The 16,605-nt window shown below is 36.1% G+C and overlaps 2 protein-coding genes across 2 annotated transcripts; both read right to left on the bottom strand.

Moving 5' to 3' along the window:
* Nucleotides 1-272: 272 nt before the first annotated feature.
* On the bottom strand, nt 273-5,057 carry LOC140813108 (calmodulin calcium-dependent NAD kinase-like). The gene is made up of 9 exons (XM_073171540.1): nt 4,911-5,057; nt 4,576-4,767; nt 4,166-4,389; nt 3,977-4,035; nt 1,692-1,910; nt 1,468-1,597; nt 1,030-1,343; nt 770-914; nt 273-623 (listed from the first exon to the last, which is right to left on the bottom strand). Exons 1-9 carry the CDS (start codon nt 4,918-4,920, stop codon nt 384-386), a joined length of 1,533 nt encoding a protein of 510 aa, XP_073027641.1. The 5' UTR covers nt 4,921-5,057; the 3' UTR covers nt 273-383.
* Nucleotides 5,058-6,568: 1,511 nt separating this feature from the next.
* LOC140811876 (uncharacterized) lies at nt 6,569-14,926 on the bottom strand. Its single transcript, XM_073169994.1, has 6 exons — nt 14,239-14,926; nt 8,278-8,443; nt 7,881-8,057; nt 7,686-7,769; nt 7,331-7,412; nt 6,569-7,258 (listed from the first exon to the last, which is right to left on the bottom strand). The coding sequence occupies exons 1-6, from the start codon at nt 14,679-14,681 to the stop codon at nt 6,804-6,806; spliced, it is 1,407 nt and encodes a 468-aa protein (XP_073026095.1). The 5' UTR covers nt 14,682-14,926; the 3' UTR covers nt 6,569-6,803.
* Between the last annotated feature and the right edge of the window lie 1,679 nt (nt 14,927-16,605).

The raw sequence follows: 16,605 nt of genomic DNA, 5'->3' as shown, positions 1-16,605 counted from the left end.
ACACTCCACATGTTCATTTCTGAGCGTGATGAGGTGTGTTAATTGTCTCACATCGGTTGGATAAAATATCTGTGAGTTGTATATATGGTCTTAGACAATCCTCCCTCATTGAGCTAACTTTTGAGATTGAACTAGGTACATGTTCCAATCTTAACATAACTCAACCCTATTTATCGTATAGATAGTTTCCAAGTAAACATTTTTCCAACACTCATCGATGTTTCACTGCGCATTGTTGCATATCATTTTATTATTTATAAAATAAAAAATAATAAACAGAAAAGTAACTTGATTTAACATGGAAACGATTATTAAAGACAAATTTCACACAAATCTCCCTCTGATCCAAAATAACAGACACGCTTTATTCGATTGAAATGCATTTAGGACACGGGGATTTCAATCTTCTTGATCACAGTTTTGAGCTCCAGTTGAAGACTTGGCCTTGAAGGCAGCAATACCATGTCCTTCCAAACCGAACCGGGTTTATTTATCTGGTCCGGGTCTTTGTGGAGCTTGAATATACATTCTGCTTCATCGTTCAAATTGGTTACTGAATCCAAACATTTGATTTCGTCTGGGTCCACTAAGATTTTGCTGTTTCCATCTTTCCATGCTATCAGCTGCGCACTATACGGGGTTAAATATTTTTGTAGAACGAACGAGATTAGCAAAATAATTCACCAGACTCCAGAGTATGTCCTCTTCATCTCTAGTTCTCTCTTTATGGATGGTACGAAGGAAAAAAAATTAAGTTATTGAAGCATACCTTTGGTGGACCTCCAGGAGAATTTGTACAGTATAATCTCGCATTGTCTACAAACTCGCAGTATCTTGGAAATGCACTTGCAAATCTCTTGTGGGATTTCAACTGTGATTTCACCCGCACTGCCCTCCCTATTTGTATAGCTCTCCTGCACCACCATTAAACCTTCAAGATCTCAGAAAACGGCCTTTTATTCCAAAAACACTGAATTCCTTTCAAACGCTCGTCAACATACACAAGTTCGTGAAATTAATTTGTACCACCTGATTCCTCTGACAACAGCTAAATAAGCATCACAAACGACTCCAACTAGCTCGATCCTATACGGATTTCTGATCTTGTTTTCTTCTCCCTCGTCTTCCATTGGAACCCAATAATTTTCGGTGACCGTGCCATCATCTGCAACCTTGTATCCTTCTCCCATTCTATACCGGTGCTTGTGCACATTTCTTGCCATGGTGATCGTCTGCTCAACAAAGGGCACCCATGATAAGGTCCCGTCCATGATCACATCGCGCCCTTCGTTGAGTGCGGTTACTAGCAGTGATGACGCAGCATCAGTTGATGATTGATGTACCTATACACACACACACACACATCAAGTGGGAAGCCCGGAAATGAAGCAGTTCAAATCTTCTGTTTAAATGCTGTTTCAGTTTTATATCTACTTAAATGTAGTGGTATGAAAGAGTTGAACGCACAAGCTCAGCAGTTTGAAGCATGTCTTCATGATGACCACTTGAACTCAGAGCTCTGTATATTACATCCGTCTCCTTAAACGCATCCGCCTCTACAACAACTGCATTCGCCGCTGCTCCGGACCAAAATGATCTATGTTCGAATTACAGCATCAAAATGAATAAAAAGGACAATAGTCATGACTAAATAAAAATATTAATCATCTAATAACAGTATGAAATTTTACTCTTTCATGATATCTTTTAGAACAGTGCTCTTGCCGGCTCCCATTCCACCACCCATAAGTAGAAGAACCGGACATCTCTCGCTTAGAGCAACTGGTGCCATCACGGAAGAAGTATTCAGTTCACCTGATGTCATGCCAATGGCTTTCATCTCTTCCACTAGTGTGGAGAAAACCCTCGTCACTTTCAAGTTCTTTGTTATTTTTTCGAACCTTTGTTTCCTAAAGAAATGGACAAAACTTATCTTTTTCATCAGCCACACATGTTGGTAAACAAACACAACATTTCAACTTAAAGTACCAGATATTTGAGTTTAAACTAAAGGTACGTAAACTCTTCAACTTCTTACAGAGCATGAACTCAACTCTAATTTTCACTCTCTAAATTTACTATGGAAATAAACGGTTTACGCCCTTTTGATGTGGCCAATATTCTGATTTCTCCGATCCACAATTAAGAAAAGTTAAATCACATTTGAATTATTTATATTTAAATAAATGCTTTAGTATGATTTCTCATGTTATATATAAAATATAATTTCCAGGATTTTATTATGATTTCTCATTGTACAAGAGGTGATTGATTTTTATATACGCGGTTGTGTAATTTGGTATACGAGATAACTTGAGATTGTGGGATGGTTTTAGGGTTAAACCCTTGTTTGATTGGTTTTTTTTTAATCAAACTCGTTATATGAATCACATGCATGCATGATTACGCGGTGTTAAAAGTGAGAAATTAAACTTTCATTTACAATCACGGTTACAAATTGGGTTATAAAATTTATTTGAAATGATAAAAAAAAATTGTATTTTATTTGAAAAAAATCTTTCAAAAATACATTTAAGAGAATCTTCAACCAATTGCACCAAAGCCTGCTAGACAGAAATTCATGCCATTACGAATTCAGAAAATATTTTAAAATATTATAACTAAAATTAACTCGATGTATTTTGTACCCAAGATTCATCGAACTTTTGAATGAATTAATGTTAATATGTATATATCATCAATAAATAAAAAGTGAAATGAATTCATAAATCATAAGTTGAACATAAAAGAATGAAACGCTAACTTACTTTCTAGTTAGAATAAATAATTTGAACTGAAAATAATTTAATTTCAAGATTCAAGCTAAATTTTTAGTTGACTCTATAAAATTCAATCTTAAACTTCAAATATATACACACACATACATGTATTTGACTCGATCATATCTTACCAAAATTTGTAGTTCTCAAGTGCGTTTCGGATCCTTCGTTTGAAACTATATTGATATATTCGTTCCAAAATAAATATCACAATGTCAGAAATAATTTCATCAACTTTTAAAAAAAAATATTTTTAAGAGTAATTTGGAAAAAAAATACTAATATTATCTTTGATTTTGTATATAAAAAAGATTAAAAACCAATATGTGCCCGTTTTATAAATTCATTTTTTGTGAGATTGATATCCAATTTAACTCAATTTATATATAAAAAAAATTCACTTTATACAAACCATTTTATTTTCTTAAATATGTAAGATCAAAAATAATAAATGATGTCGAAAAATATATATATAATAGTGGAGAAGCATTAGGAACTCTTATCAAGTTTTGCTGCAAATTGCAATAAATTAAATATTGTGGCGTTGTCGTTGATGAGCTGGCATCATATTGTATTATTTTGGTCACATCAAATGGTGTTGTGCTTTAATTAAGTCAATGGACCTTAAAATTTTATAATATAAAATTTAATATAATATAATATAATATACTATATATTTATTATTTTATCCATTAATTATAGGCACCACACACGATATTCGTAATGTAATATATTCAAAATTTAAAGTATTTTGATATTAATGCTGTTTAATATTAAAGAATTAAAATATTATATTTTTGCCATAATTCGTGTGGCATGACGAATAAAAATAATAATTTTCAATGAAAAAAATTAATTTATGTAATTACCAAAATATATTGGAATAAAATGTATTTTTGTCAATTTCAAACGTATATTATGACTTGAAACGATCACTATATGGTGCACACCTACTAAATATAACAAAAATAACAAGACATAACGTTGTTAAATGAGTCGAATTAAATAAAAAGTTGTCTTATATAATTGACTCGTAACATAATTTAACAAGATTTTTTGTGTTTTTTGATATATAGCCGGTATTAGCATTAGTTGCCACTTGAATACGTCATCCTTTTTATTATTTTATTTATATAAATTCAGTACCAAGATATTCACGAGTATAAATAATTTGAATTTTTTGAAATACTACTAACCTTGTAGCTGCCATCACCAAATTTTTAAGCTTTTTCTGATCATAATCGGCACTCAATACCTAAAAAATAAAATATATAAATTTAACAGCGCGTACAAATCCATTATTATATATATTATATTAATCATTTCTTCATATATCCTGGACAAGAACGTAGTTAGAATCAAGAAACAAAAACGGAGCAGCAAACCTGATTGATCATAACGGGAGCTTGACTCCAATGAAAACCGAAATATCCGACAATGCATCTCTCGAATTCTTCCACCAATTTCACATACAATTCCTCGGCATTTGGTTGATTTGTCAAATACTCGTATATCTTCTCGTCAACAGCCTTGGATCTTTTCAAGTATTCGTCCGCTAGTTTTATCAACTGTGGACATTTATTTCCATCTTCAAATCCTATCTGCCTTACTGCAAAAATAAGCCAAAAAAATTAAATGAATTCATCAAATTAATTCAGTTTTCTTAAGTGTTTGATTTGGTTGAAGGGATATAGCTAGATAGATGCAGCTCGTGCAGAAATATCAATCAAATAATATATGATGGATGTTCGGTTTAATTTCCTATGGTACGCAGTAGCGCTATGATATATATTACCAAGATAATGGGAGAATCTCTCGATTTTGGCGAGGCGTCCGGACCCCGTCCGGTCCAAGAGTGGAGCAAGGTGCGTGTTATACTTGGTGGGTTTCTCCTTGCGGCGCTGGAGATGAGTTATCAAGCCGGAGATCAAAACGATAGATGCCGCAGCTGCAATAGGAGCAAGAAGCCTCTCGCCATAACCTCCATCTGCAAACAAATCACACAACACCTCTAAAATCGGTCAAATAGATGGATCGGAGCTTAGTCGCCGATCTAGCTTGCCCCGCTACTGAACTGTGTATTTGTGTGTGATTGATTGCACATAATACGTATATACAGATAAAGATTACCCCCATGCATAGCTACTGTGAGTGAGTGTTGCAGCCTGGATTCGATCGCGTGGCTGGGAACTTTTTACACGTTAGGAGTGGAGTTCTTGATCTGTACGTATAGGTAATATAACAAATCTTGAGTGGCCAACACAAATTAATATTTTCTCAGAAAAATAGCAGGTATATTTTGAGAGGCTCTCACAAATCTTTATATATATGAAATGAGTTAACTCTACATATATTTACAATAAAAAATAATAATTTTAGCACAAAAGTAATTTTTTTTCATTAATGACTCGAATAAGAGATTCGACTCATGAAATTGATTCGTGTGACTATCACCAGAATTTTTGTGAAAGGAATAACAGACAATAATAATTTTGAAATAGTATATTTATCCATTTTGTATACTCTCACCCCACCACCCAAAAAAAATAAAATTTGTCTACCCTCTTCTATGTTAATTGGACAACTAATTAAATATGTTCACATGATTGCTACACGATTGTTTATTGTCAAGAAGAGAAAAAAAAATCAATTTTATGTATTATATCTTAACTACGATTTTGATTTTAGTATTTATTTGTGAGTGGTATTCTGTGCAATGGTTTTATGTAAGACATATCGACCCGTTATATATATTCAGTGAAAAGTAATATTTGTACCCGATAAATATCCCCGAAACAAGTACACATTCGGAGTGGTAACCTTTGGTGAAAGAATGGGTCTGATGTGAGACCGTTTCACGGATCATAATCTGTTAGACGGGTCAACCCTATCCATATTCACAATAAAAAGTAATATTGTTGGCATAAAAAATAATATTTTTTCATGGATTACTTAAATAAGATATATGTCTCATAAAATACGACCCGTGAAACCGGCTCACACAAGTTTTTGTCTTGGTTAAATTGGCATCTCTAGATCTCACTGTAATTTATTTATTAATTATAGTTTTTTTTTTTGAACGAGTTTATTAATTCATTATAGTTATGTCGTATTCCGTGTTTTTTTGGATAAAAACAATTCGAAGGAGTTCCAGGAAAACATAACTATAAATTCAATTTCAATTCTAAAAAAAAATATCTAACAAAATCTTGAGATTTATCCAACAGGAATCATCTCCTTAAAAATTAATGTCAAGAATATACTTATATTTCTCGAAAACACCTTCCAGATTTATAATATTTGTGGATCAACTATATCAATTTGCAAACATATTTGAATGTAAGTTTAATAAAATCAGCAAATTAATTTTTTTAAAGAAAGTATTATGGTGAAAGCGAATGAATTTTATTTTCCAGTGATGGCACAAACTCGTCAACATTTAAATTAACGCACGGACATCATATGTTGAAATCATTAATATAAAATTTAATCGACCGATATGCTTAATTGATTTAAGGATATTCATATTTTAAATGGTCATCCACGATTATTTTTCGGTTTTAATAATTATGATGCTTGTAGCTTTTGATTTTGCTAATCCTGATGAAAGCTACATCTCGTTTGTGGGATTATTGTGCTTGAAGCTTTGATTCAAATAATATATTGGGTTTCAATTATTTAAATCCAAAAAATTCCTTGGTGCGTGTGGTATGAATTGTAAATAAAGCAATTAGTTGATTAAATATTTTCTAAAGAAGAATCAAAGAAGAAGTTCTAAAAGTCAACCATTCCGACTTCTTAATATTAGTTTTTGAGTAATTTATTTAAATATAAACATCCAACCAAACACCTATTTTTTTAAAACAAAAAAAATCACTGACGTAGAAAATAATATTGAAACGTTCCTTGCTTTTTTCCCCCCCAGTTTGTGCCAAACACTATAAATCGAATGGCAACAATAGTATGAACAATAAGAAGAAGAAAAAATCATTATATTTATCTACACATACAACATTTTACATATCACCTACAGTTCTTCCTTCTAGCAATTCTATGCCCTGCCCCAATCAAAAAAGCTCTCCCTATGACTCCCATTCGAAGCCCACAAACAACAGCAACAGTCCCACCAATTGCTAACCATCTCCAATCGATTCCCCCACAATCTTTATGTTTCTCACATCCTAGAGCTTTAATTTTCTCTTCGTTTTGACCAGAAAATCGCCCCTCTGAATCGTTTTCCATTCCTTCGTATGCAAGTTTGGTAGTGATTCCTGCCATACGAGCGAACCTGGTTGGTGATAGCTCGGAACTTCTAGAGTTTTGATATGCTCGAAAGCCAGCATGTAGTTTCTTGACGGTTCCCCACATCCCATGACGCACGCCAAATTTGGCCACGTCTTTTGGGATTCCCATTTCTTCGTAGTGAAGATATACGACCTCACATGCGGATAAATGGCCATCTCCTTTAAGGGATGGTGCTGCATAGTTGTGGATATGTAAGTATTCATGAACTTTCTTGAAGAGTAAATGTGTTGATAAAACAAACTTACCAGGTCTGATAACCCAGTTTGCAAAGTAAAGATCAACACGTCTAAGTTTGTCACTCCTTGGCAATGTTGAATAGGGCACTTGCTGCATTCCACATCTATGTAGATTAATTTTCATGTTTATGTACAAAAAATGCAGGTGCTGATGGTAAACCTCAAACTTTTTTATCCCGTACAACAGAACACACGCTACGCTTGGATTTCTATGCAGCATTGACAGACACGCAAACCAGTAAGAATATATTTGTTGGTTCTCAACAAGGAACCAACAAATAGAAACATAGTGAGAATAGCAAATGCAAGGTCAGAGGAACGTGTAACTACTTGCAATAATAGATTTTGATCAGAGACACCATACCTTTGTCACACAATAATAAGTTCTTCCAGCTTCCCATATTCTTCTACCAAATATATACTCCCGGTCGCTGCAGAAGAAAGGAAACTGTGTATGCAGGAGTAATCAAGGCATCATTATGTCAAAAACTTGGGTAAAAACCCAGATAAATTAGTGAGGACTTTAATTATGCAGTAGTGGAGTGTCTGTCTTACGGACCTTCTTAATCCAGTGAACAATCATCATCCCCGTATGAGGGCATTCTTCCAAAATTTTGAAGTATGAAAGCATAGGATCCCATTTGGACCGAAACTCGTCATCCCAAAAAAAATCTCTGACCAGCTCCATGGTTGCATCTTCAAAAACAGTTTTGCTGTGGTACACTATAGGACCCGTCTACAAACAAAATGTTCCATAAAAATCAATCTAGCATCATGGTGTAGATGTCGAGCAAATAAATTACTGTCCGGGTGGAGAAAATGGAATATTCTCTCCACATATGCATAAAATTAAGACACAGGAGTCTTCAATCATCACATGACAGTAACTACTAATCCCTGCATGCTTTTTTCCAAAAGCATGAGAAGGAAATTTCCATGATGATTCATAGTCTTACCTCTGGTTCATGGCGCCAAGCTTGGTATGAGAAGTTAGACGTGGAGCGCTCCATAATGATTTGCCATGCCATTTCCCCATCTTTCCAGTCAAGCAGATGTAACAAGTGTCGAAGATCCTTTTCTGTGATACCACTTGGTCCCCCATCTGGAGTACCAGTGGCAGGCCTATAGAATCAATTATCAGGTCTTGTATGAAATTAAACTAGCGAGTCTAATAAATAGAGCAATTCAAAGTTTTTTCCACAAGACATGTGTGAAATTGCAACTCTTCCCCACAATCGAATAAAGAGGCATTTCCAGGCTGATACAGCCTTGTCAAACCAATACCACAGCATTTTTTCCCATAAAAAGGTTCACACACGGACACAGCCACGTCATAGCATGACCAAAACAGTGGAAGAGAAGCTACCGTTCTACAGTTTTCTGGGAAAAAAACTAGTTAGACACTTGCACTGTTTGTGGGTTCAGGCCTCTGACATACAACATTGGTCTATGTTAGAGCATAAATTCAGCCCAAGAAACTATATTTCAGCCTAGGTTTGGCATAATCTTATCGTAACTTTATTTTTCGACATACTGATTCCAAGCATCAGAATTTTTTTTAAAAAAAAATCTCTGTTAGCGTTTTATAACCCAAAAAGGTAAAAAATAAAATTTCAGATTCATTTAACACCGTCACTCACCAATCAACATCATTACCACTGCAATGTGTTGGTCCCACGTGCGGAATTTGAGATAATAAAACCCGAAAATAAAGAATAAACTAGACACCGAGATTTACATGGAAAACCCCTAAAAATTATTAGGGTAAAAACCACGGGCAAGATGAAAAGATTTCCACTATAATATTTTGTGGTGTACAACTCACTCACTGTGTTTCCAAAGAGAACACACACTCTCTTAATACAGGAGAACAAACACCTCACAAATATTATAGAACTAAGCACTCAAATGCTTATAAGATGAGAGAAAACTCGAAGAAGGGATGATTTCAGAATGAAGGGGGAGCTCTATTTATAGAACCCCTGACCGTGTGAACGATGAAATTGCCTCGCAATTTCATCACGCAATTCCACAAAATTTCCTTCAACAAAAAGCAGCCCGCGTTTTAAATGATTTAGCCACTTTTGTTGACTTTATTTCCCGACATTTCTCCCACTTGGAGATTTGATTGATAATCAAACACATCTCCACACATCCTTTCTATCTTGCCATTACCTGCTGCTTACGTCTCTGCTAGGCCACTTGAGGATCTACACCATTCAAACTTATCAGTGTTCACTGGCTTGGTCAGAAAATCAGCTATGTTATCCTTCGTATGGATCTTCTGCATATCCACGCTTCCTTCTTCTACTACTTCTCGAACAAAGTGAAATTGAACTCCAATGTGTTTCGTCCTGGAATGAAAGGCTGGATTCTTTGCGATGTGCAAGGCACTCTGACTGTCACAAAACAAAGGAACACTCTCATGTTTGTGCTCGATCTCCTCCAATAACCTTTTAATCCATATTGCCTCCTTACAACCTTGAGTAGCTGCCATGTATTCTGCCTCTGTTGTAGATAACGCCACAACCGTCTGCAGTTTTGAAACCCAGCTTACTGCTCCCCCTGCAAGTGTAAACACATAACCAGTAGTAGATTTCCTCTTATCAGGATCACCTGCATAATCTGAATCGACATAGCCTCTGAGTGTAAAATCCGATCCTCCATAACATAATGCAGCATTCGAGGTACCCTTAATGTATCTAAAGATCCTCTTAACAGTGCTCCAATGCTCTCGTCCAGGATTCGCCATATACCGACTAACTGCTCCCACTGCTTGAGCAATGTCCGGTCTTGTACAGATCATAGCGAACATCAAACTTCCCACTGCTGATGCATATGGTACTCGAGACATCTCCATCCTCTCTGCTTCACTGCTAGGACACATCTCGGAAGATAACTTGAAGTTAACAGGAAGAGGGGTCGAAATTGGCTTACTATCTTGCATGTTAAAGCGTTGCAAGACTTTCTTCAAATAATTTTTCTGGGAAAGCCAAATCTTTCTGTTACTTCTGTCTCGGTGAACTTGCATCCCTAGAATCTTGTTTGCTGGTCCCAAGTCCTTAATATCAAATTCCCTAGCCAACTGTGCCTTCAATCCTTGGACCTGATCTTTGTTGGGGCCTGCTACCAACATGTCGTCCACATACAACAGCAAAATAATATAATCATCACCAGACCTCTTGAAATACGTACAAGGGTATGCACTCAGTCTGTTGTATCCAAGGCTCGTGATATAGGAATCAAATCTCTTGTACCAATACCTCGGCGCCTGTTTGAGACCGTACAGAGATTTGTTCAACCTGCAAACCAAGTTCTCTTTGCCTTTTTCCGCAAAACCTTCTGGCTGGAGCATATAGATTTCTTCTTCAAGATCTCCATGAAGAAACGCCGTTTTTACATCTAGCTGTTCTAGATGTAGGTCAAACACCGCACACAATGCCAACACTACTCTGACTGTTGTAAGCCGAACCACATGAGAAAATATCTCATTGAAGTCAATGCCTTCTTTTTGAGCATACCCTTTAACTACCAATCTAGCACGATACTGTTCCACTTGATTATTGCCATCTCGCTTGATCTTATAGACCCATCTGTTACCGATGGCTTTCCTCCCTCGTGGTAGTGTAACAAGATCCCAAGTTTTATTCCTGTCTAATGCCTCCAATTCTTCTTGCATTGCTATCATCCACAAAGATACATCCGAGCTTTGAGTAGCCTCGTGGAAACTCGATGGCTCACCATCTTCTGATAATAGACAATATGCAATGTTGCTTTCAGTGACATAATCTTAAAGCCAACCTGGTGGTCTTCTGTCTCGAGTTGACTGCCTCACATTGGAAACCTCAGACTCAACATGTTCTTGTTCTTCGTGCTCTGGTACTGCTTCACAAGAAACTTGACTTTCGTCCGTCTTATTTTCCACCTGAAAAATAGTAGTTTCTGAATTCGGTGTGCCTTTGTCTCCCTTTACTTTATCTTCCTCGAAGATAACATCCCTGCTGATGACAAGCTTGTGAACAGTAGGATCCCACAAGCGAAACCCCTTTACTCCATCAGCATATCCCAAGAAGATACATTTTCTAGATTTCGAATCCAACTTTGATCTTTCTTGCTCATTGTACAGAACGTACCCCGGACTTCCAAATGTATGCAAATGAGAATAATCTGTCGGCTTCCCAGTCCACATCTCCATCGGAGTCTTCAGGTCAATCGTCACTGAAGGAGAACGATTGATAATATAACAAACGGTTTTGACTGCTTCCGCCCAAAATGACTTTTCTAGACCCGCAGTCCTCAACATAGCTCTTGTTCTGTCCAACAAGGTCCTGTTCATCCGCTCCGCCACTCCATTCTGTTGAGGTGTGTAAGCCGTCGTGAACTGTCTTTTGATGCCCTCATGTTGACAAAATGCATCAAACTCGTCACTGGTATATTCTCCTCCATTGTCAGTCCTCAGACACTTGATTTTCTTTTCTGAATCAAGTTCAACCCGCGCTTTGAAATCTTTGAAGACCTGGAAAACATCTGATTTCTCCTTAATTTGATACACCCAACATCTCCTAGAGAAATCATCAATGAACAAGACAAAGTATCTCGCTCCTCCTAGGGATACAACCGGTGCTTGCCAAACATCCGAATGAATCAGCTCCAATATGCTTTTGCTCCTGGCAGTAGAAGTGCCAAACTTTAATCTGTGTTGTTTACTGGTAACACAATGCTCACAAAAGGGTAGTGACACTTTTGTAAGTCCCGGCAACAGCTTCCGTTCTGAGAGAATTTTCAACCCTCGTTCTGACATATGCCCGAGCTTTCTATGCCATAACACTGTTAATTCTTCTCCTGAACCAATTGATGCAACAGCTAGTTCTGCCTCTTTGTGTGTTTCTACCAAAAGTACATACAGATTTGCAGCAACTTTTTTCGCCTTCATAACCACATGCGCGCCTTTCACAATTTTCATGATCCCGTTCTCGATCCGAGTTTTGCACCCGATGTCATCCAATTGCCCCAAGGACAAAAGATTTTTCGTCAGTCCTTTCACATGTCGTACCTCCTGTATGGTGCGAATGGTGCCATCAAACATTTTAATTTTGATAGTACCGACCCCAGCGATTTCCAAGGCATGATCATTTCCCATAAATACAGATCCACCTGAGATTGGTTCATAATGATCAAACCATTCTCTCCGAGACATCATATGCCACGTCGCTCCTGAATCCATTATCCATGTGTCACAAAATTTGTGCCTGCCTTCCGCAACTGTTGCTGCTTCGCTGAATAATATTTCACCATTGCCTGAAGTACTGGCCACATTTCCTTGAGAACTTTTATCGATACTCGTACACTCTCTCTTGAAGTGCCCTTTACCGCCACATTTGAAGCAGTAAATATTTTTCTTCTTACTTCTGGACTTTGATCTACCTCGTCTTTGGCTCCCACTGGAGTCACGGTCCATAAATCTTCCTCTTATAATCGGTAACGCCTCTGCCTGCTTTGATGTTACCAACCTGTCTTCCTTATTCTTGCGCCGGCTTTCTTCTCCGAGAACCGCAGTTAAGACATCGTCGAATCTTAGAAAGCCCATAAGAATATTGTTGGTAATGTTGATGATAAGTTGATCGTATGAATCTGGTAGACTTTGAAGTAGAAGCTCCGCACGTTCATTTTCCCCTATTTTATGCCCCACGGAAGTGAGTTGGGAAAATAGAGTATTTAGTGTATTGATATGGTCGGTCATCGATGAGGATTCCGCCATCCGAAGAGTATAAAGCCTTCTCTTTAGGAAAATCATGTTGTGTAGCGACTTGACCTCGTACATCTTTGTCAGAGTATCCCAGATAGCTTTGGCTGTTTATATCTCAGGACTCAGAGATACTTGACAAAACTTCGTCAGCTATAGCCAAGTGTAAATTGGCAACAGCATTGTCATTCATCTCATTCCATTTTCCATCATCCGCAATCTCCACCGGTCTATCTCCAATAGCCGCCAAGCAATTCTCTTTTCTTAAAACTGCTTGTATCTTTATTTTCCACAACATAAAATTGCTTCCGTTGAACTTTGCTATCTCGTACCTTCCCGCCATTATGTCTACAATAATTTAGTAGACCGGACAAAATAATCCCGCCTTATAAAAAATCTCAAAAAATCTTTTCTGATGTGGAAGATCAGTCTAGGCTGCAACCACAGAGCATACTCAGAATTTTATGAAATTTTAAACCAAGGCTCTGATACCACTTGTTGGTCCCACGTGCGGAATTTGAGATAATAAAACCCGAAAATAAAGAATAAACTAGACACCGAGATTTACGTGGAAAACCCCTAAAAATTATTAGGGTAAAAACCACGGGCAAGATGAAAAGATTTCCATTATAATATTTTGTGGTGTACAACTCACTCACTGTGTTTCCAAAGAGAACACACACTCTCTTAATACAGGAGAACAAACACCTCACAAATATTATAGAACTAAGCACTCAAATGCTTATAAGATGAGAGAAAACTCGAAGAAGGGATGATTTCAGAATGAAGGGGGAGCTCTATTTATAGAACCCCTGACCGTGTGAACGATGAAATTGCCTCGCAATTTCATCACGCAATTCCACAAAATTTCCTTCAACAAAAAGCAGCCCACCTCGCAATTTCATCACGCAATTCCACAAAATTTCCTTCAACAAAAAGCAGCCCACATTTTAAATGATTTAGCCACTTTTGTTGACTTTATTTCCCGACACAATGAACAATGCATCGAAATTGATTAATTTTTACACTGGGTTTAAAACGCTGAACAAAGGAATTGCATAAAAAAAAATCACATTTCATCGTATATAAGCTTCAGTTTACAAGCGCAGCAAAATTCTGGGATTCGTACTTCGTAGTATGATCATCAAATAATTAGCAGAAATGAAAAACCAACTTGATATCACAACGGCAGGAATAAACCAAATCATTCGACTCCTCAGCCACAGCACTGGCAGCCGTCATTCCCGGAGCCAAATTTGTGATTGAATCATCCAATTCCTCTCCCGACTCCTCACCTTCCTTCCGACTCCTTCTACGGAAACTAAACCACAGCTGGCGACAAATCGAAAACGCTGACAGCGCCGTAAACGCAAACCAAAACCTTCGAGCTCCGAGAGCCATAGAAGCGGTGTAAATGAACCGAAACTTGGACCGGAATCCCAAAAAAAGAAGACCGGTCCATCTTGGCCTCCACGACCAACCGATCAGCAGACCCACCATCACCGCCCCCCAAATCGGCACCGCGCAAACTAATAAATCAACTAATGCCTCCATCAACACCGGTTTATTGAAGAAATTCCACACAACATCATCTAAATCAATCCATCTCCCCTCCATTTCTACCTTATATGCGGGAAAACTGCAAACGGAGATAAAATGTTGCAACGAGATACTACTATTTTCAAATCGAGTAGCAGCGGCAGGGATTGGATTTCGTTTTTTCTAGATAACGAAATAGAGGAATATGTTAGGAAAGATGCCTCGTTTATTCGGTAGGATAAACAGTCGTTTAGTTCATTTCCAATTGTTGGATAGAACAGGAGACGATGGTGAGTTGGCAAGTTCTCGATTTTCCACTTTCCTAGTCGAAAAATGGATCGTGAAGGCACGCGCTTGGGGGAAACGATATTTATTGTTCCAAGAAACTACTTCAAACGCGATCGAGAGCGTGGGATATACATTGCAAATCGGATAAAATTTTGGATTTACTCCAAAACGGCAGAGATGCAATAGATCTCCAATTGGATAAAATGGTGCGCATTACACCTTACTTTCCCTGCAATTTATTTACCCTTAGATAATAATTCCTATGACAAGTGATGTGTATTTAATTCAGAATTTTGAATTTTTTTTCACATGATAGATTTTTATATATTTTTATTGACTTTTATAGAATATTTGTAGATTTGTAAACAGATTCATGTAGATTTTTCGCAAGATTTTTATAGATTTTTGTGAAATTTTTTATTATAAAATTTTATAAATTTTGCATTTAATTATAACATATTATTTTTTATTAATTTATTCGAAATAATAATTAATTGATATAGATAACATATTCAGTTTGAAATAGTTTTTCAATATTTATATAATAAATAAATTTACTCCACCACTGTATGTTGTTGGCGAGCCACCGTGAAGTCATTCCACCATCACCCAATTTCTCAAATTCTGGCGATCAACTCACAAATTTCGTTTTGATCTCTATTGCGATCTGTACGAGAAATTTAGTTTCTGATGATGGACCTAATTAGACTATTAAAGAAGGATTGAGATCGGTTTTGAGTGATTTTGTGAGACCCCATGATCTGATTGGGTATTGTTTGGCTGGACGAATATTGGTAATGACATAGGAGAGATTTTATCGTTCATGGGGTATAATGATTATCAAACAGGTTCATATCAAATAAATCACGATTAAAACTAACATAAAGTAAGTACATTACACGTAACTCAATAGTCAATATCGAACTGTTTTCTCACGTGGTATCGGTTTTGTGAAGCTCAATTTCGTTACTGTTACTTTATGAAAACCAACATATATGTAATTAAATGAATATTTAAATAAGATAATACAGGCAGTAGATGTCAACAAATTCAATAATCAAAGTTATAATTCTCATAGGCTATAAAATATGCATATTTGATGCAAAGTAACTTGAATTAAAACATGTGGTGTCATTATTCCTTGAACGTGACTTATTCTTGACTTTATATTAAAATTTATCGAAATATTGGATTTTTTTTATATATATTATTTAACATGAATCATGTTCCTATACAATCCCAATAAAATAATATAAAGAGTTTATTATTCAAAGAAGCTCATACAAATTTCTAAATACTATTTTATGATTACTTAAACAAATCTCATTGTAAATATACATGTGATGCAATCCAATATAACAAACTTTGATCAACTAAACAAATGAAAGGAAGCAACAAAAAATGCTCAACAAAAAACTGACTTCAATTTTTATAATATTTGGGAAGTTTTTTACTATTCATTTAATTATCATGAATAAATCCAAATATTAATTATTAAAAGAATATATTCAATAATATCTTTAATCATCAAGATTCAAATAATGTATGTTTAGAATTTGCTACATTTTTTCACAAATGGATATGAAACATTGACTTTCGTATAGAAATATACTGGACTAACAATGATCATTAATTTAACATTTCTTAAAACTGCTTTGTCAATGTCTCTGAATTCAAGTTGAAGCTTAAAAAATCCATTCAAACACTGTCTGCG

This window comes from Primulina eburnea, chromosome 14 (assembly GCF_022965805.1).
Source record: "Primulina eburnea isolate SZY01 chromosome 14, ASM2296580v1, whole genome shotgun sequence".
Taxonomy (NCBI): domain Eukaryota; kingdom Viridiplantae; phylum Streptophyta; class Magnoliopsida; order Lamiales; family Gesneriaceae; genus Primulina; species Primulina eburnea.
This window is presented reverse-complemented; position numbering and strand designations above follow the sequence as displayed.